The sequence below is a fragment of the Etheostoma cragini genome, chromosome 11 (assembly GCF_013103735.1).
Source record: "Etheostoma cragini isolate CJK2018 chromosome 11, CSU_Ecrag_1.0, whole genome shotgun sequence".
Lineage (NCBI taxonomy): Eukaryota > Metazoa > Chordata > Actinopteri > Perciformes > Percidae > Etheostoma > Etheostoma cragini.
Window position 1 is genome coordinate 16,960,645 of NC_048417.1, and position 18,335 is coordinate 16,978,979.

At 40.6% G+C, this 18,335-nt stretch overlaps 1 protein-coding gene across 10 annotated transcripts in view; it reads left to right on the forward strand.

Annotated features, from left to right (window-relative positions):
• Positions 1-15: 15 nt before the first annotated feature.
• Positions 16-18,335, forward strand: part of dip2a (disco-interacting protein 2 homolog A) — a 74,604-nt gene continuing 56,284 nt past the window's right edge. For 7 of the 10 annotated variants that reach the window (XM_034885531.1, XM_034885530.1, XM_034885532.1 and 4 more), the window contains exon 1: positions 23-565. In XM_034885531.1, the coding sequence (XP_034741422.1) occupies positions 442-565 (124 nt within the window). In that variant the 5' untranslated portion in view covers positions 23-441. Of the gene's footprint in view, positions 566-18,335 lie in introns of all 10 variants that reach the window. The other 3 variants (XM_034885528.1, XM_034885541.1, XM_034885529.1) reach the window with 3 other exon arrangements.

Consider the following 18,335-nt stretch of genomic DNA (forward strand, 5'->3'; position numbering starts at 1 on the left):
CACACGATTTGGGCTCGTGAACGCGCACGGCCCGGGCTGCTGTTACTATGATGCAATGGCGACTGCGCCGTGGGAAGCGAGCGAGGAGTTGAATGAGTTCCCCTTACAGTTGAAGTAAAGCAACCCACCGAGAGCCAGGACACCGTCAATGCGGAGGGACAGACAGGCAGGGAGACATTGGCAGGGCCCTGTCCTACCACACTACATGGAAACACACAGCCAGGTATGTCTGCTAGCCTCACAGCTAGCCGTGTCATGACGGTTGGAGAGATTTCTCACACATCTGTACGACGTTGCAGCGAGACGAGCACCAACACCCTATTTGCCCTCCTTAGACGATACCAAGTGAGGAGTGGCCGTTGTTTTTCTTTTCTTTTTTAAATTTATGGTGGCATAGTCCTCCTCACCGGCGACTCAGTGGACGTATTCGTGCTTCTTACCATGGCTGAGAGAACCTCAACCGGGTTGCTAACGATGATGTTGGAGCCCACGCCGGCTGTTGCTATGACCCTGCCGGTGGAGGTCCGGGAGAAGCTGGCGGAGCTGGAGCTGGAGCTCTCTGAAGGTAAGTTAACACCATGTACAGAAACTACCGCAACGTGTGGTCAAAGCATGCTGTTTTCCCTGAAGAGGTGCTTTAAACACAGTTCATGCGCAGACTAGATGTCAGAACCACCGCCCTTTATCTTGGCTTTGTTGCTCATGTTTGAAAACATGCCAGCCCCTCTGCCACTATCAGTCATCCTTAAAACTGAACTTCTGCTGTAGTTTTCCCCTCATGACTGTTAACTACTGCAGCACAGGGAGTTAGCTTAATTAAGCTACACTGGTCAATAGGATGCTCTGTTTTGTCCACCTCCAATGAAGACCATGCAGGTGTTCCTATTGTCCTGAAGTTTTAGATATCAGACTCAGCCCAAATGTTAGCAGCTGCGTAGACACACCCATGCTGCTGTTTTTCACATAAGGAGCATAATCAAGGTATGTCCTTTTTGAAGTTTATGAAAAAGTAAAGTTAAGAACTAATACCAATGCACACATTGAAACAAACGACCATTCTTATCTTGCCTGACCAGGTACCAGCTGAATAAAGGTTGCTGTCTCTGAATTTTGACATTAGAGTTGGTCATGAGAAGAGTTGAAACAGTGACTAATGTGTACAACTTCTGGTTATACTAGTTACACTTAAAAAAGGTTCATTGCATATAAAATAAGTCCCTTAACTATCACACTTAGACACACAAAGACATCATAGCATGTGCCTGTACAAAGTCCTAAAATAATGTTTACTGATATGATTTATGCCACCTAATCACTTTACTTGATAATTGTTTTAAAGGAAAAATGTCACTGTTGCTAATACTAGGTTTAACATTTGTGTAGCTGAATATGTTTAGAGTTTAGTCAGTCTGTCATTGGCTTAGGCTCATCCTCTTGCTGACTTGATATCTTTATCAGTACACTAAATAAGAGGGTGCTTGTTTTCCCGCAAAGTATTTCTTTAGTTTTTTTCTTATGTAAGTGAGACTCATTGTTAAACTCTGACTTTATATAAGCGGTTCTCATATGGTAAAATTAGCTTATCCGTGGTAAAGTCATACAAATGAATGACCTACTTTAAGTCTGATTAGATTTGGGATCTGACCCCAGGGTGTGACCCTATTTCTTTCCAACGCTGGAGAAAATGTTCACTCTACAACAGTATAGGAAATTAAAAATATATATGGGGAAACTTTCAAAAAATAGTAATTAGTGCATAAAGTTGCGGTTTTGAGTGTGAAATGAGCCCAGAGTAATATGTTATCACCACCGTGTGCTAACATGAGTAAATAAAAAGCATACTTTTGCTATTATTAGTGAATTTACATGTAACAGCACTTTTTGTGTGAGTTTGATAGAAATAGAAATAGAATGAATTAAAATAAAATGATAGCTTAATGTAGGATTAGGATATTGGCCCATAGTAATATTAAAATGTTTTTTAGGGGCATTCTGACATTTCTTAGGCATTTTTTGCCCTTTGTCCCCCTTAACTTCTGACACTGCTCTACAAACCAATACATGCAATTCTAGAACTTAAAATAATAGAAAACACACTGATTCTGCATTCAATCTTTTTATCCTCCATCTTAGCTGTTTGCAGTAACACCATACCGAGGTTAGGAATAGACCAAAGGTGCACGCTTTGATAAGCACATTAACTGCCACGAGGCCCCTAATGGGATAGACATGTTTTCAGGAGCGGCTACCAAATGAATCTATATCTGTCCAGTTTCCTCTTCCTGCTCTCCACATGTCACATCCTGCCAGGTTGGAGCTCTGATAGCAGTGTCTCTCTGACTCTGTTGCCTTCATCTTTTCCTTCTGGCTTTTCTTCCACTGACATACTCTGTTGTCTTTCTCTTTCAATGCTTCTCTCCATGACTTCCACCTCCTATGTCCCTATGTGTTTTTTCATGTTTTCTTCCTGATCAAAGAAAAAAAAAAAGTCATTCTCTTTTGGGTAAAGAAAAATAATCTCTTTTCACTCTCAAATCGTATTCCTGTATGCTTCTGTAAACTCTTCACCTCGCGATGATGCCCTTTGGTTGCCTCCCCGTTGCATCTTCTCAATGAGCTTGTCTCATAGGGATTTAAATGTCTGTGTCACACTGAGAGACACATCTCGGCTTGAGTTTGCCAGTAGGTATATGCGTGTGTGTGTGTGTGTGTGTGTGTGTGTTTGTGTGTGTTTGTGTGTGTGTGTGTGTGCAGGAACACTTTATTATTCATGAAGTTGAATAGATGTGTCATGTAGGTTTTCTTAAACAGTTTAGCAGCCAATAGAATAACATGAGTTTGAGACAATCTAGCTACTCAGCTAGATGATATTCCAGCATCAGCAGTTTAGCCCTGCTGATGTGTGAAATAAACATCTGTGTGCTCTTATTGGTGTTATAGTAAATGGTGTTTCCTCTAGAGATCCATTTATTTTTAATTTATCATGCTCTGTTGTTATTTCTTAGTCAACATGTGTCCTTACTTAAATATTAAAATATTTAGATTACTTTACTCATACCGTCCTCAGATCAGTTTTTATGGTAATGGGTAGTTAAATCATTTGAAAACACTTGTAGACATGGTTCCTGCTTTGTGAAGCGGGACGACTAAATAATCTGTATATACCTTCATTAAGTTAAACCCTTTTCTTTAGGTTTAAAGCCCCTGAATTAAAAAAGAATTTGTTTAGCACTCCTCCATGACATACAATTTTCAATAAGCAACCATCAAAATACAGAAAACAAACATTTTGGCATTATTTAATAAACAATGGTTTGACCTTATGGGTAATATGTTTTCTTTATTTCTTTCTTCAGTTAACACTTCATTTTTTTGTAATGATTAAAAAAACTAAATCTGACATATTAATTAGTTAGCTTTAGAGGTGCTGGTAGTTGAAATATGACACCTTTCTACAGGCTAGCCTCCCCTCATGTGTCCAGTCTGTGTGCTAAGCTAAGCTGTTACTGGTACTGGGCACAGTGGGTATGATTATGAGAAAGCAGATTTTCTTTCCCAAAATTGTGAACTATTCCTAGTTTTAAATTTGTAAAAACTGAAGGTAATCTGCTTCATCTGGACCGAAAATACAAACGCAGAAGTTTTTCGTGTCCAATAACCAAACCTGTTCTAACTTTAAATTGTGTATTCATGTTGGCCACTCACAATAACATAATTGTGAAAAGGGGCTTCATGTGTTAGTCATGAGTTTGGCGCCATAATGTAAAGCGCTATGTCCGGTAAGGTCTAAAGCGCTATGTAAATGCAGTCATTTGGTATGGCTTCTTTACCCAAAATGGCTGGTATAATGAAATCCTGTCCTACTAAATTCTACGCATCATAGTTATTGGAGTGGACTTGTTATTTTCCAGCTGACCTGGATACAGATGCAGATGAGTGGTCAAAAAATGAGGCATAAAGGAGGGCAAGATGATGGATGATCCCCATTATCTCCTGCAGGGAAAAAAGAGGGAGAGACGTGTCTGCTGAGTAATTCCTAGACTCACTCTATCATTCCCTGGTTTTCTTCTCTCCTCCCTTGTTTGCTCTCTAACCCTCTGATTACGAAGTCATTTTTAGTCCAGTGCTGGTGTTTGCGGGTAAACTGCCAAACCCCTGGTTGGTCATTGGGCTTGTTTTGCCTGCCCCCATTCAGCAAACATTTACAGAGGGGCAGTGCTGGTTTTTGGAAGTCTAATTAGTCCCTGATGTGTTTATGGTTTTTATATTTGTAGAGAAAAAGTTTTTTTTTGCAGTTTTGAGGTGTTCGGACAAAGATCCAGCAGCGTAAATGTAGCTACTCGCTTTTCCAAGTCATCTGCAAATTTAGAATGACAATGTTCTTCTTCTATTATAATTTAGATTATCGGGTCAGTTTCATGATATATACTGTTTTTGTTTGTACCTACTCTTATCTATATCATAGTATCTGCTCCTCTAATGACCCAATTTCCTCATATGGATCATTAAAGTTTCTTGTCTTATCACTTAGATAGGGTGAAACTTTACTCAGTGTAGACCTCTATGTAAAGTGGCAGCTAGGCACTGGTAACTGTAATAATGAGATGGTAATGATGATAAAACTTACACACACTTTGATGATGTAATGATCAGTTGTGTGAATCTTATTTGCTGTAAACGGATGACTGTATCTTTTTTTTTGGAAGTTCAAATAGGCCCTTAAGGTGGGACTGGGCAGTTAATTGTTATCAATCTCATTCTTACATGTAGTCTTATCAACAACAACTCAAAGAGCTTTTACATAGTACAGGAACCAATCACACACATTTACTTTAGTGTTGACACGGGACTGAAGAGCCAGGGATTGAACCGCCAACCTTACAATTGGCAGGCATCCGATCTTCCACTGAGCCACAGCCATGTTAGCAGTGAGGGCTGTTTCATCAAAACAAGTGCTCTTAATTTCTCCCTTAAGTGTATGTGAACAAGGGTGTACAAGCAGAGAGGATAGAAACAAAAACTTAATTTGTGTGTGTGTGGAAACAAAGAACAAGAATAAAAGGAGACTTTTTTTAAGTTGCTGTTGTGTGAACCATTTTCAATTTCACACATGATGGTTTTTCCATATGCGCTATTATGAGTTTGTGATTGGTTGTAGTTTACAGTAGATCCACAGTTGTGACCTGAGGCTGTCTAGGCTACAGGACTTGTCGCCTCAGCTACCATCCATGCGCCGCTGTCACGTTAGATAGTTATGTAACTCCTAGTACAATAAGTGAAACAAAATTCTATAACCATTTTATTTTTACTATCGTGCTATCATTTTATAGCCCAATTCCCAAAATGGATGGGCTCTAATGGCATATTTCCCCCAGATTGCCTAGGCCTGTTATACAATCACACTTGAGACAAGGTCATGGACCTGTATACAAGGTGGGGTAAGTGGGTAGATTTCGTGGCCAGCATCGTTTCATAAAACCTCTTTTTGGAAAGTATGAGTGAACAGGAAACACCAGTGAGGTGGACTACAGAGTTTGCAGAGAACAACTGCTTTTTGGTCCTGACTCATTCCTCTCTGTGGTCACAAACTCCCACCACCAAATCACAGAGAAAGAACTTCCACTGGGCTCACCCAGGCAGTCTGTTATGCAAAACCAAACATTTGATGAATGTGGAATATCATTCTGCATTGAGAGCTTTGAGAAAATGTAGGATTTAGTGCGATGACTGGAGAGACTTTGTACATGGCTGCTTGTTAGCTCTGCAATAGGATCCAAAAGAGAAGAATGCTGAGCCTCGGAGCGAGCTAGATGGCTACTGTGGTTGCTGTAAAGTCCAGTTCGGAGATAAAGGGGCAGCTATGCCGTGCCCCTGCCACAGTGGAGGATTGAACGTGGAGGGTCATAAATATTTCAGGGGTGTGCCTCAGAGCACAAGAGCTTCAGATTCTTGTGCGGCTCTCATATGCTTCTGCCTCTGTATGAGAGCCTGTGCACATGGTAGTGTGTGCATGTTTGGTCCATTTACATCTGGCTGTGTCTCTGGATTGTTATGGTGTTCCTTCCTAATCAGCTGCACCAGTTATTACCCTGGCGGTTCCACTACATTTTGTTTGTTTTCTGCACAGTGCTCTTCAACATCCTGTCTCTGTCGTTATAGGAGCCATGAATATTTAATGGAATGGGATTGTTATATGTAGAAATATGTCTTTTATCCTTTTTGTTTATTCAACCCTGGATGGGTCTACAGAGTAAGATTTCTGCCAGCAAAGGGATTTTGGTGCCCCTTTGGCTTTCCTCATTGGACTTGATCATGTAGGTTTTTAGTATTGGTATTATTATTTATCATTAATTATTATTATTATTATTATTATTATTAATTAAGCTATTGTTTTGACCCATTGAGTATTTAATAATGTAGCATTTGAAATGGAAAGAATAATGCCACAATCTTGTAAATGAACCCAAAGTTAATCATGCAAGGTTGTTTAAAATGGTAAAAAAAAAAAAAGCATTTTATTTTAGAAGCAGTAAATATTTGCCACAAAGTTGTTCTGCAACATTTACGTTTTTGCTCTAGTTACATTTTTCATCTGATGAGCAAGAGCACTAATTCATTGTTTCAGTACTGAAATGTTTCTTTGCTGAATGAAATGAAATTCCTAGCTACTTTGCACATTCCTGTGGAAGTATTGTAAAGGCTTTCAGCTCAGAGGGATTTAAAAGTTTCTTCTGAAACTTGAGATGCAAAAACGTTTTCCTCTCTCTGCGTGCATGCCAAAAATATGAAATTTCTCTCAACTGATTCAACCATGAAGGGACTTACTGGGGCTACTTCAGCAGTGTTTTTCACATATAGTGCTTTATTGCTTGGTTACAATTGGTGGCACAAATCGCTGCACAATTTGATTACACTGCCACACTCCTACAGTCAGCAGCCAGTGACAAACGGCAGCATTTCCCGCATACTGTGTAAGAAAGAACAACATGTACATTTTATTTCTCTGGTCAGTTTCTGGTCCGATCATGGGATCATGCCTTTGTAGTGATCAACACCCAATTCTTGGCTCACACTGTATACGGTCTCTCTTCATTTTTCTCTCGTCTTAAGTCTTCTGCAGTTAAGATTTTCTTAACCATGGCTGTATAAAACCAGGAAGATTGTATTTTTCAAGCCAACCTCAGACTTGGCCCTTTGCTAAGACAGTTAAAAGATGGTGCCAGCCTCCTGCCAGGCCACCATACTGTCCGTCCTGCTACAGAGAGACCACTGAGCTCTGTGATTGGCCAGAAGGTCCATTTGGAAGTGCTCAACAAGGGATTGTTTTGAATAAATAAATGTGTAAGCACCCCTTTGCACAACATAATAAATACCCACCTTTAGTTTCAGAATCTTTTCTTGGTCATAATGGGTGCCAACTAGCACTGTTCCCTTGTTGCTAGTAGTGACACTGTAGTGTCCTTTCTGCGAGAGAGATGGCGTGTGCAGTAGAGAGCAGGGCGGTGCAGCGGGCACCGGCGCCAGGGAGATCTGCTGACCAAACAAGCCACATGCCCCACTTCAAGGACACATTACAAAAAGTCACTCTGCTCTGTGCACCACGTTCTTCTGCCAAGCTAGGCGTTTGTGTTGCCTCCATCAGCTTTCTGGTGTAAATTCTTTGCTGCCCATTTGCCTACCTGTGTGTATCTTTGATTCCCTCACCCTCTATGTGCCCATCTGGTGGAGACAGAGGCTTCACATGAAAGTTGGATGGCAGCTAAGGAGCCCCCCTCCAGCTAACACCACAGCTCAATATGTCCTTTCTCTGGTCCAATCACAGTCACAGTAAAACACCCATGCAGTGTCTTCCCCAGATAGCTGAATGATCTCTAAATGCTACATGAAATATATCTCCGACAGATAAAGAATCAGCTTTAAGAGCATACCTTCTGTTATGCATGTTTTCGGCACATGTTCACAGCAGTTGGTCTGCAGTGTTATTGCTTGCTTGCTGAGTGATTTGCTTGTAGAGGATAGAAGGGGGCTACAGTGCTGAGGTCATGGAGCTGGGGAGGGAGCCTTTAGCCTGAGGCAAAAATCCATTAATAGTTCTTCATTGCATCTCTCTTTGATGTCCTGATTGTGTAATTTCAACTTTTGTCATTTAATATTTAATGTCTGCGTTTGTATATTTAAGCATGACACACATTGGTCCGAGTCAAACCCTGGACCTCTGCGTCGAGGCATAAACCTCGAAAGTACACGTGCACCTGCTCTACCACTGAGCCAAACTGGCCACAGCTGCCTTTTTCGTATTAAAAAAAAAAAAGCTCTTTAATACATGTTTCTGTATTCTATGGCTTATTTGATATTAATGTTTAATATATTTGTTTGTTTATGGATGCACCAACCACCAGGGTACATTCCTTGCTTTCACACCTACCTTGTTTGGTCCCTTTAAAACAAAACCTGGAGCGTTTAATCAGATAGTCCGCTTTGTTGGTTGGCTGGTGTGAAAGCTCATGCGAACTCTGGTGCGGATCAAACAAACAAACTCTCGTCCGCTTGAAAACGGGGGTCTCAGTTTGCTTTCAAGTGAACCAGAATTTGGTTCACTTCAGGTGAGAACGAAATCTGAGCCAAATACAGGATGTGAACCAAAAACAATGCATTAACTAGCCTGGAATTTCAACCTCGCACACAATTAACGGACAGTATATGATTTAAGGGATGATAACTTTGATATCCATAAGCTATTCTGAGCACACATCTCTGGTCATCTGTGTGACAACATATCATCATCTCTCTTCCTTCTTCACTCACTGTCTGTCGACTGCTCACATTGTTCACCTTCTTCTAAACTAATCGAAAAACTAAAGCAGAACCAGGATAACCAAGACGTAAATTTACTGTTGCTCCGTTATTTCTGACACCAGAAGTGTCTGCAAATTTCGGATATTCCACCCAATAAACAAGCAAACGTTTCGCTGTGTAATGTGTGTTCACAGTGTTTGGTGTGTTCGACAAAGTGAAAGCAAACTGAACCAAATGGAAAATGCAATGCAATAATGCAACATAGATTTTGTAGATTGTATTGCTGTTTGGAATCCAGGTGGAATAAGCTACCAACGCCTGGAGTTGGCAGTGTTTAATTACAGTAAGTGATGATAATTCATGTGGTGTTGTAATGATGTACTGGTAAGTTCCATCAGCACCTATTAGCTTCCTCTGACCTTCTCTTACCTTGAGCTAACAGAGGTTAGCCTGCACAGTGTAACATGACCACGTGGAGTCAGTGAACTTAGCTCCATCAGCAGCTGGCCAACAAGCAGCCCTCAGGGAAAGTGTGGAGGGAACAGTACAAAGGGGAACCTTTTGAGGAACCCAGACAGTTATGTGTTGATCCTTTACAGCAGTCGGTGTTTGTTGCCTAGAGTGATGTCCTATTACATTGCTCTGACTATAGTGTAACATCACTAGAACAAGTAAGGATGTTTTTTCAAGTTAAAAAGAACAGTAATGAGCCAGAAAAGATGTCTTGGATAACTATACCCTTTTTTTGTTTGTTGGTTCAGTCAATCCCTACGCCTTCTCAGGTGTAATGTGCAGATCAAAGACAAACAGAGCCCTTTTATTTGTAGCTGCAGCAAGCTGCATTGTGAGCCTTCCTAGTGGAAAACAGACAGGAAATGTATGGAATGTGCTGTGACCTTTCCACTTCACCGTGAGGACAGGGGTTTCCAAATCCCCATCACTGCTGGAGGGCACCACTACACACCAAACAGACACATAGCATAATAGCTTGTCCCAGCCTTTTAAAAGAACAAGGCTAAGTTCCCCCCTTTTCTTTTACTTCTTTTCTTAAGGTGGCCGAGTAGAATATGGAAGGGAAGGAATAAAATTAAACGGAGTGAGTTTTTTTTTAATTTATTGTGAGGCTAAAACCAGGCTTTAACTCAGCTCACGTACCAGAAAATGTGCTTTCAGTCTGCGTGCTCCAACAGTTTTAGGCAAGCTTGGCTATTGTTGCTTTCCAGAGACTTTACAAGTGTGTTATGTCAAAGTGTATCTGCACAGTCAGAAAAAAAGGAGGAGCACAAAGTGAGGGAAGTCAGGACTAAAGTTCCTAAGGCATAGGAACAAATGTGGAGCCTCTTTATGCATTTAACAATTACTAATTTATGACTGTAAGATGAAGTTGTAAATCATCTTTGAAAAAAAATACAAGGTGTTTTTCACAGTCGGAAATTCCCTGATGCTGCGTTTAAGCGCTTGTGCATGCATTTGAAGCACTGTAAGGGATAAGACATACCCTTAAAGAAATGTACTCTCAGTCAGACAGGATGAGTCAGTACCATGCACGTAGGAGATAAAGGAACAAATGAAGAGACTAGTAATTTAAACATAAATATTAGCTTGTTCATGATATCATTAAAGCAGTTAAAGGACACAGGGTGTGGTGTATTACAAGTTGGGTCTTATTTTTGCATTTCATAATATATGATTGGCAGGAAGAACTAGCGCCCCACCTGTCTAGATCTTTTTATCTCCCTTCTGAAGATTTGGATACAGCCGTTGATGAGAGATGGTTTCTTTAATCATAACATATTTGCAGGTTTTACTGAGCAAGGTAATGCTATTCCACCTGGCCTCTGAGCAGCCTAACATCTTTACCTTATATTCTGTTTTCCTTCTGTAACCATGAAAGGATAACTAAAAGAGACCTTTTTTAATTTATCAGTACATTTGACATGCTTGCAATGGTCTTTTTATAGTTGGGCAGGACTTACTATCCATGAGATTGCATCCAATCTCCATTCCTGAGTAATGATGTATAAACGTGGTCTCTCATACTATGTATGATCAATGTCTCAAGCAATGACTTGTTGAAATGAAATGTTTTCTCTGGCACCCCCACAAACCAGATGTTTTTTACTGATAAGGACTGTGTTCTACTCTAGACTGCAGCTTGAGATATATTCTAAACCAAGCTTATACCTTGATACTCTGTACTCATCTGTGGATAGTATTGGCTTCTGAATACTTTCATAAAATACACCATTTTGTTACCGCACAGTTTAAAGCACAGTTTTGCTCCTTGTCAACACACCCTAAAGATGTTGAATAACCTTTTTAACACCGTGTTACTTGTGGAATCCCAGGCGCTTGGCAAGGAACAATGACATGGATACAACTTTAAGATGACCTGTAATCTAATATACACACACATGCACACATCACGTCTCAGTGCTCTTACTCACAACATTCTTGACTGAGGTCACAGTCCTCTGCAGTCAGCGGTTGATGCTCATACTGTGGTCCCATAGTGTGTGCGTGTGTGTGTGTGTATGTGTGTGTGAGAGAGAGAGACTCGCCTCATGGTGACAGTTGGAGCTCAGTTGTTGCATCTCAGAAGCCTGTTCTTCATTCCTTGCATTCCCTTCTCCGTCGCCCTCCCTTGCCTCCATCCAAGAAACTCAGTGGAAAACAAAGTATAAGTTTCACCTTTGATAAACTTATATTCCTTGTTACTGAATGACAGGGCATAAAGTATGACAGGGCTAAAATCTGGGATTCTTTACACTATTTGTGCCTGTTCAAGTATGTACGTTGTGCGTTGTCTGTGTGTTCTGCAGGGGGGGGGGGGGTTTGTGTAGGACGCAAACAATAATTAAATACAGTACAGGCCAAAAGTTTGGGCACACCTTCTCATTCAATGCGTTTTCTTTATTTTCATGACTATTTACATTGTAGATTATCACTGAAGGCACAAAACTATGAATGAACACATATGGAATTATGTACTTCACAAAAAAGTGTGAAATAACTGAAAAATGTCTTGAGGGAACACAAAGGGTCATGAAACTGAAACACTGGTGACCGACCTCGACCTGATCTGATCGGAGCTCCAGTGGGACAAGGCGAGCTTGCTATTGGGTGTGGGGCTCTCCGTGTCTGCAGGACCAGTTTTTCAGTTTGACTGTTAAAAAGTGTTAAGATAATTAAAAGTTATTTATTTAGAAGCGGGCTGGCTGCTAGTTAACGCTAACGCTAGCTTTTTTCATTTTCATTTCATATATTTATTATACAGGAAAGTTAGAAAAAGTAACATTACATTACAATACAAAAACGGGCCTGACTCAGTTTAAAAACTGGTTTTCAGCAGGTTCCTGTTCTGCAGAAACATAGAACATGGTTACAGCACGTCATAACAGACATTAATACAAAACATTGATATAAAAATAATGGATTTTGACAAATGAAATCCACAATACACTTACATAAGGACAAAGCTTCCGCGCTTAACTAAGACAGCACAGCTATGCCGGTGACAATGGTGTAATGATTCAGATCGACTCCCAAGACAAGACGGTGCTCAGCCAACTGGCCAATAGGAACATGGTCCCGCCCATTTCATTATTTTCACATCGAGAGAAAAATTCTGAGACCCATTTTTTTTAAGGAGAACATTTTTTCACACTGAGAGCGAAAAAATATATTTTTGAGAGTTTAAAAAAGTATTTTGAGAGAGATTTTTTTTCTTAGAAATAATTTAAAAAATTCCAAATTTAAACTTTTTAAAAAATATAATTTTTGCTATTTGGATGAAAACCTTTTCTCTAGTTTTTCTTTCTTTCATAAAATGCTTCTTTTGCTATCAGTGTGATAACCTTTTCTCTCAAACATTGTTTTTTCCTCTTAGATGATCTAACTTAGATCATTTATTTTGTTTCATGATGCAACAAAATAAATGATCTAAGTTAGATCATTTATTTTGTTGCATGTAATAAAGAAACACAGTGTAAAAAATCTAGCTCCATATGACTGCACCCTGTCGTTGTTAGCAGGGAGAAACAGTCAAGTCTGAAGTGTAAGTGGCATATTGCTGCTGGGAGGTTTCCTTGTGTGTCATGCCCCTGATGACACACACACTGGAGTGCAAACTTTCTCCTGAGGCGTACTACTGCAGCCTCCAATTCCTAGTGTTATTGGCAATTGTGGAGTGTGCGTGTGTGAGCCATATGACCTGAAAATCAAAAAGCTAACCCATGACAGAGTTTCTTCTTAACTCATTATCTAATTTGGTGAGACAAACTAAATGTTGCTGTTGTTGTGGCTAGGCCTATATTTAGCCATCAGGACATTAAATTATTAGTCATGCCATCACCAGACCAAGCCAAGCTCAGTAGATTGAGATCTGCGGAATTTTCTCTGCACAAGAGGCGTGACCAACGGGCATAGTTCAAATGACTCTGTACGCAATTGGATAGTCCTTCAACCAATCAGACCAACGATCCAGGTGACGTAGAAGCAACAGCAGCATCAATGGGTTTGCTGCGCTTCGGTGGCATTTGTAGGCCGCTTTGTTAAATGTAATCAAGAAGCTGCTTGCTTTTCTCTATCGTCATCGTGTCAAACCCACCAATGGCGCGCCAGGTAGATAAGCCAGTTTGTGATTGGTTCCCAAAAAATTGTGAACTGAAGAAGAAGAATTAAAGCAACACTAGGGAACTGTTCCCATTTCGGTCCCCCTACAGGTTGGAGCCGGATTGTACCATTATGTCTCATTGGAACTACCGATCCGCTGCTCGATCTGGCAAACTTGCATAGTGCAATTAAAGGCGGTAGAGAGCCGCCAAGCGAATGCAGAAGTGCTGTTCACCCTGTTATGAGTTGATGAACCACTGAAACAGGTTTGGAAACATTATTTTAAGGTACAAAAAGTTCTTCAGTGTTGCTTTAAACATGCAGGTTTCCAGACTAAGCTGAAGGGCGAAATCAAATCGCAAGCAGAGTGGGCGCAGTTTACCCAGTCTATTAAATCATAGTACTCTGAGGACAAATACAGATAAAGGAGAGTAATAATAAGAATAATTCATTACATTTATATAGCGCTTTATCATAGACATTCAAAGTAGTAAGAGGAAAATTAGTGTTTTACACAACTGCCATATCTGATAAAGATCAATAGGACTAAAATGGGAAGGATTTACAAAACAAAGGCTTGCTGTCAATGCACATCGCTTACTGTACATTACAACTGAATCTGAAAATTGCTGCTGGTTCTTAACTTGTGCACCTCATCTTGAATATTGAATATTGTCAGTGTATCGTGAAACATTTCATTTTTTTGTTTGCCTTCTGTGTAGGAGTAGTAAACATCTCTTTGTGGAACATTTTTGAATGAATTTCATGTCAACCAAGCTACGCTGTTAAAAATGGATTGAAAAATTTACAAAAAAAAAATCAATTCAAGTCCACTTCATGCTTTTTTTAAGGTTAAAATCAGTCCTTCGAAGTCAAATCCATAAAGAGAGTTGTATTTACTGTCCAAAGGATTAGCTCCTTTCCTTATCTTAAGGAGAAGTATAAAGGGAGGAGGGGGAGGAATACTGAAGCTGGGATTAACACAGAAACAGCTGGAGTATGTCAAAACATTAGGAAAACAAACATTGACCAATTATTAATATTGCTTGTTTTAACCTGTTTCTAGCAGACGTACTTCTCCAAATAGACTAACGCGGGGAATGCTTGAACCACTCACAGGAAACTATTTTAAGTATATCTTTTTCTGGGATGACTTACTTCTGATTATAGTTAACGGGGTGCAGTAAATACCATCTGGAAAAACAAATGCAAAGAATTAAGCTATGTATTCACAAGCACTGGATGGGTTATATGTGTATTCACTCAGTTGAAACAGTCACAGTGTCTGCACTAAGATTTGTGTAAGTGTGTGTGTGTGTGTGTGTGTATGTGTGTATGTGTGTGTGCCTATGTAGCATTTTTGAAAACAAGTTTGCAATTACTATGCTTTAAGTAGATGCATATCTATATTGATCTAGCTTTGCTGAGTAGTAAAAATACATTCTTTCCAGGTAATTACAGCAGTAGTAGAGCTGACATACCTATACCTACAAACCTTACTGGAAATATGCTTTATCAAATGCACCTTCCATTTATTAGCTTTTCCTGGCGGTGCATACAGCACAATTAAAGGCTTCAAAGAGCTCTGCTAATAAAAATCATTAAAAATAACTCCAGACATCTGCATAAAATGTCACAAATGCATTACTACCCTCTGTCATGAAGTGCTGTGAAGATGAACGGTCTACAGGCCTCAGCAGTGTTGTCCTCAAGGCTTTGACCTCTAACCCACTGTCACAAGGCTGCATCATGATGAGTGCTGGATCCCGTGCAGGTCACAGAAGACAAATGATAGGCTACTGCAGAACTTCAGCACGGCTGCCATCAATCTGCACTTTCTCTTTTGGGCAAAGGGATCTGGCCAGTGGCTAGAGACCATGGGCTATTGCTAACGATCATCTGGGACCCCTGACTCTGTTTCGCTCTGTATTTTTTTGCCGTCGGGGGGCTTTGCACATGTGTATGTGTTCACATAAATACACACACAAATACTCCTTCCCCCGTGTCACAGCCTGTTTGTTGAGTTAGGCTGTGGGCTTGGCCCTTGGCTTACTTGTGTGTGAGGATAAGTGAAAAGGCAGACCCTGTGCTGGCTGCCCTGTCTGTCTCTCTCTGGAACTGACCATTTCTTCTTGTTCTCAGTCTTATTTCTGTAAGGAGTGGTGGAGGCACTGAATGCATTACTCAGGGAAAAATGCTATTAGAAGACTTAGCCAAGACAAAAGTTTGTTTTTGTCTTGGAATCAGCTCCACTTGTTTTTGAAGTATCAGCTAACATGATAAACCCCACCCTTCTGCAATCTAACACTGGTTCCATAAATATGGGGTATTTTGTCTGGTGTAATAGATTGGTATTTACTAATTGCATTTTTGGAGAAGTTTATTTTAAAACAATATGTTACAGAAGTTCATGCATTCCTGCAGTGAAACCTTTGACTAAATCCTCAAGAAAGGACAATCATTCCTGTGGTTTGAACTGAACCTAGTTCACCTCTTGCATGTTGTTTACTGTGGAGTTGGCAGACAGTATCAGCTGGCTAGTGTAACTGAGCAAGAACAATATCACCACGGCTGATTCTCTCTGCCTTATCTTACACATGTTGTGGAAGAACAGTGAGCAGTCGTGCCGCTACCTGGTCCGAAGGCTGCTTAACTTTAAATTGTGGGCGTATGTGGAATGCGTGGCTGGAAAAGGGCCTCGATAGGGCTTTAAGAATGATTTTAGAACAGGCTTATTATTTAGTTGTTTTCCCCATGTATGGGGAAGAGATGAGAACTGGCATACCTCAGAATGCTGGTGAAATGGACCTGAGGCTGTTGTCTGTTTGACAGACATGAGCAAACAAGCCCCTGTGTTTGCTGCTATTCTGGTTTTGTTTTTTCGCATGATGTAAACCCCTGTAATCTGTCATACATCTGTGGGATTGTTTAACTACAACATGATAAGTTATTTCTCTGAAAGTACATCCCAAGGCTTTGAAGTATCATGTTTGTCAGCTTCAGGACATGTTGCGTTTCTCTGAGGCGCATTACTACATGTTACTGCAACACAGATGGGGAAGAGATGACCTGTCTGCTGTCCATCCCTGTTCTTTCTTCTCTACCTCACACAGTTTAAAGAGCATGAGGCTAACCTCAGATCACCTTAGGCTGAAATCCACTGTATCTTTTCTAGGTGAATTTTTCTGCCTGCCAGATTCCTCACGTTGAGGCTAACCCAGGGGTTTGACCACTGACTATAATGCTTGATATTTCTGCGGGGAGGGTATTGATTGAGGAACTGGAGGATGGAGAAGCAAAGGGAGAGACCGAATATGGGAGACTGTGAAGAAGGGAGTGATGGCAGGCTGCGAGAGGGAGCATGAAGCATACATATGTGGAAGTAAAGGATAGAGGCAAGATAAAGAGCTGCTGAGTGACAGAGATAAAGTAGAACAAAGGATGAGAGTGTGAAGGTTGGAACAAGAATATCTTTTCATCGTGCTGCAGCAGGTTTGGCTGATATGTATTTTGTGAGACAACATGACTTTGTCTTCTGAGATTTTGTACAACCATTTATGACGTAGTAGCTTTTGTTTTAGAGATTTCTAGTTGTTTTAGATCATTCAGGGCAACATTGCTAATCAATGACAAGGACTGTCTTTAGCTAAATAATTTGAATTGGATTCATTCACACGCCCTAGAATTACCTTAGAGGAAAGGCTATTTTTGAATCTAAAGTCACAGAAAATTGTTTTACAGGCAGCAGTAATATACTACAGGACTAATGCTCACAGTCCTGGAAGACTCATCCACTGTTGTACATTTTGCATCAACATACATTAGATAGAGGCAAGACTTCAGGCTATGATAGCTGTGGGAGCGGCCTGCCAATTGTCTCACTTCCAATACAGGTGCAGAATGTCCCAATGAAAGAAGATGAGAACGATGGTATCAAAGCACTGCTCCAAATCACCTCTCTGTAAAATGATCCGGCAGTAAAAAATCTCTCCGCTGGATGGTTATTACCTCAGCCAGACAGCAGGTGTAGTAGTGATAGTGTCACAGTCACAGATGAGAGGATCCAACAGGTTATTCTGATGCCGACTGATTTCTTGACCTGTTCAGATTGTACATGTTTAGCCTTTTAACTTTTTGTTCATTGCATTCTGGGATCAATCCCAGTCCCTCACAACCCTGCAGTGGATGTATGCATATTCAGATGGATGGATGGATTAACAGTGGTGTGGTGTAGATCTGACATAAATGCAGCATCAGAGGAAAGTGTAGATGTCACCTCGCTCGCTCTAGTTAGTCAAATTTAATGCACAATATATGCAAGTGTAAGGCAAAATCCTGAGCCAGCTAGGTCCTATTACACAGCACTCAGTCCCACAGCACCTTTTGACTACTAAATGTAATGAGCCTCCAGGTCACAGGGGACCACTTTCACTCTGATTCTCTGGCCTTTCAGGCCATTTGTGTGCTTCCTGTCTCCAGATAAGGCCTTCAGAAGTGGCTTTATTCCAGCGCTGAGATGTGTGACTGAGCAGCCAAGCATCCCTAGCTGGGACAAGCATTTTTCTCGGAAGAAGCTGTTCGTGTTTCCTTTCTTACTTCAACCATGCTGCTAGTGAGCTTTTTTTGGAATATATATGTATATATGTATATATATATATATATATATATATATATATATATACACACACACACACACACACACACTGTACATATGTGTGCCTGCTGAGACAAATGTGAAGGTGGATGATGTGTGTTCTGTGATTTCTGGAATGTGTGTTGCGTTAGCGTCTGCAAGCAAAGCACAGTCACGGGTCAGCAAGTGCCTCAGTCACACATTCCCTCCATCCCCCCCACTCTCTCTCTCTCTCTCTCTCTCTCTCTCTCTCTCTCTCTCTCTCTCTCCAGGAACTGGGCAGCTTGCCTGA